The sequence below is a fragment of the Hetaerina americana genome, unplaced genomic scaffold (assembly GCF_022747635.1).
Source record: "Hetaerina americana unplaced genomic scaffold, ioHetAmer1.1.p SCAF_10, whole genome shotgun sequence".
NCBI lineage: Eukaryota > Metazoa > Arthropoda > Insecta > Odonata > Calopterygidae > Hetaerina > Hetaerina americana.
In genome coordinates this window covers 2,878,229-2,881,459 of record NW_027286070.1, presented here as the reverse complement: position 1 = coordinate 2,881,459, position 3,231 = coordinate 2,878,229, and the positions used below count along the sequence as shown (strand labels likewise).

At 38.5% G+C, this 3,231-nt stretch overlaps 1 protein-coding gene across 1 annotated transcript in view; it reads left to right on the top strand.

The window, feature by feature from the left end:
• LOC139699463 (muscle-specific protein 300 kDa-like) overlaps positions 1 to 3,231 on the top strand; it is an 89,415-nt gene that overhangs the window by 10,397 nt on the left and 75,787 nt on the right. Inside the window, exons 2-4 of the mRNA XM_071598186.1 lie at positions 113 to 418; positions 790 to 1,116; positions 2,712 to 3,005. Of these exons, the coding sequence (XP_071454287.1) occupies positions 113 to 418; positions 790 to 1,116; positions 2,712 to 3,005 (927 nt within the window). The remainder of the gene's footprint in view (positions 1 to 112; positions 419 to 789; positions 1,117 to 2,711; positions 3,006 to 3,231) is intronic.

Genomic DNA, 3,231 nt, shown 5'->3' with positions numbered 1-3,231 from the left:
GTAATCATTTCTTCTACATCCTTATCTCTCTCCAGAATGTACTATGTAGGCCTGCATGGAGTCATTAAGAAAACTTTATTATAGGAATTACATGCTTAAATTTAATTTTCAGGCCCTGTCATCAGATATTGTGATACACCATGCAAGGGTTATGCAGTTGATGAATATTGCTAATAAGCTCCAGGAAATAATAACATGCACAGGTTTGGATGGCACCTACAATGAGTTCACAGATGTCATTATTAAACTACAAGACAATGTCAGCTCCAACTTGCATAAGCTCTTAGTCTTCAAGGAGGCATGGGCACATTTCAACATGCTATCCTGCAAACTTGAGAATTGGGTTAATGAGGCTGAAATCAACCTGGCCAGCATCACAACTCCTGATTTGCTTCCATTGAATGTGCGGGAATTTTGGGTAAGAAGGATTTTGTTATTTAGCATACGGAAAACCTATAGTATAATAATACAGTTTTGTGTCCTTCAGATCTTTGCACTGAAATTTGAAATCATTTTCAAATGTGTATGCATATTGTTTCATTCTTTTCAATGGCTTCCATGATGAATATTGTATTCTGGAATAGCTGTATAATATTTCATATTAAATGAAAAGTAATTCTGATATTAGTGGAAACATGAAATAAAAGATTTACATTTATTTTTTTGTCTCATATGTGAATAAAATTATGGTCACCTTTTACAGAATGATGATGATAGTTTAATATAGATATTACTAATGAAAAATTCCAAAATATTGAAAGTAATCTCAAAATGTTTTTTGATTTTCAGGAATTGAAAGCTCAGTTTGAAGTTTACAACTATATCCACAAAGAAGCGAACAGAAGCTTTGAGCAAGCAATGGCCATCCTGCCGGTTGCTGACAAGGCCAAGCAGAGCCAAATCCATGAGCAGCTAGAGGATCGTTGGAACGCCCTCTCAGTCAAAATTGAGACTGTGCAAACAAATCTTCGAAACAGTATTACTCAAGACATTCCTGCGAATGAGAAATTAATCATCTTGGAAAGAGAGCTGAGGGAGTTGAAACTGGCCATGGAAGACATGAATGGCATTATAAAGACTGAAGAGGATCTTAATCTATACGTTGAGCGAATACAGGTTTGTTTATTACATTTTATGATTGAAAGCGTTGATACTCTACCATTGCCTTCAGCCTGGTGAATGGTGCTGTTTTGTTGTAGAGTCTTCCACTAAGCCATGCTTCTCAAAATATTTTGGTTAGTTCTTAGGTTATTGCCTCATACGTTTTTAAAATGACCCAGTCTAACTGAATAATGTAGAGAGACATGTAGATATAGAGAGTAGAGCAATATAAAGACATATATCAGTCTACTTCATAATGATATCACTTGGATTGCTTAGTATCCATCAATTGCCTAGATAATATGATAAGGCTTAAGTGAAAATCATGACGGAGTGGAACCCTCAGCCCATACCTGCATCAGCTATCATGCTGGGACAATATGGCGTATAATACCATTCATATTATTATTGCTATTATGCCATTTAAGGTAGATTTTGAATGGACTCAAGCTGAACAATGATGCATTTCTTTGTCTCTCCTAACAAAACACAACCTGACAATATAATCAACCCTTCTTCAGTTATGCTTACATCCTTCCTCTCTCTATTCCACCCAATGGGCCTATTCTTCTCTCCCCCTTTCCCCCTTGCCTAATGGCCTACCCTTTATAGCGGTATCCAACATCCTATTGCCAATCAAAATGCTATGAATACACCTCACGTTTCTCCATTGGGTCTCTTCCAATGATCCGTTCTTCCTTCCCCACCATCACTTAGGCTTCCTCATTGGCTTTCCTACTCACCTATTCTACCTTTTCATATCCTTATCCAAACCCAAATTTCAAAAGACTTCAATCTATGCCTAATATTTTCCTTCAGCTGTCCTGCTTCCGGGCCATACAAAAGCTTACTCCAAATCCAAATTTTGACTAGTCTGTTTTTAGCATCCTTACTCAACATCTCTGTCATTACTTTCCCTCATTATGAAAGCTTCATTGCCTAATGCATTTCTTTTTCTTTGGTCCCTACTACTTTGAACAATTTGGTTCAAACCCTGCCTGGATAGGTAAACTGCTCCAACCTGCTCAATTTTTTGTGGAATCACTTGAATGTTTAACATAGCCTTCTTCTCTCTCAAAAACCTCATAACCTTTGACTGCTCTTTCATGCCATTCCTGTCTCATTGATATTCTAATGTACTCAGCATTGCTCGTAACCCCTTGAATGAAGGGCTAACTGAAGTTTGATCTCTGAAAACCTAACAGAATTTATAGATTCCCCAACAACTTTGTTTCCTTTCTTCAGTTCCTCCCCTGTCAATTTTAACATTTCCTCCACATGTTAGCTGACAATTGTGTCAGAATGGACATGCCTGTGTAAAGTTAAAATGACATAATAATAACAGAGATGAAAACTTTTGCAATTTTCCACATAATAAAGATTTATTTTTGACCAGTTTCGATGCACCACATCATTTTTTCTCTTTAAAATGATGTAGTACATCAAAACTAGTCAAAAATAAACCTTTATTAAGTGGAAAACTGCGATAATTTTCATCTCTGTTATTATGGAACAGTTCCACCACATCAGGCCTGAATCTGTAACTTATAATGGCATAATACTTGGGTGGACAATGCCTTGATGTTTCTCTCTTTGGTTTCCTTAATCAGGTCCTTTGCAGTCAGGTGGAGAGTTTGGAAGAAGAACTTGGGTGCCTTGGTTTTCTGCCAGCATCTGAATCGGAGCATGTAGGTGCACTCTTAGGCTCTGCCCGTAGGCTGGGCCTGCAGCTGCGAGAGGAGCTGGAAGCAGGTATTCGTCTCCGAGAGAAGCTGCAAACCCTGCAGCGGGGCATGGCCAAAGTGAGGAAGTCTCACGAGCGAGCGGAGGGTATTCTACAGCAGTGCAATGAGGCGCAGACCCTCGGCAGCGAAGTTGTGGAGCAAGCGCTGAACAACTGCCAGGTAGGATCTCAAGGCATATCTCATCTGGAGAACTGTATAATTTTTTGGGGAGCTGAAAGCCTTATTCAGAAAAACTGCATACATTGGTGCATGGGTGATGCTAAATAATATTTGAGTTGGTGATGTGAATAGGATATTGACTCAGGGGTCTTTTCCAGGAAAGCAAATGTCATTGAATTCCACAATTAGTTTGCTCAGTCTTCTTGCAATATTTAATATGTTTTGG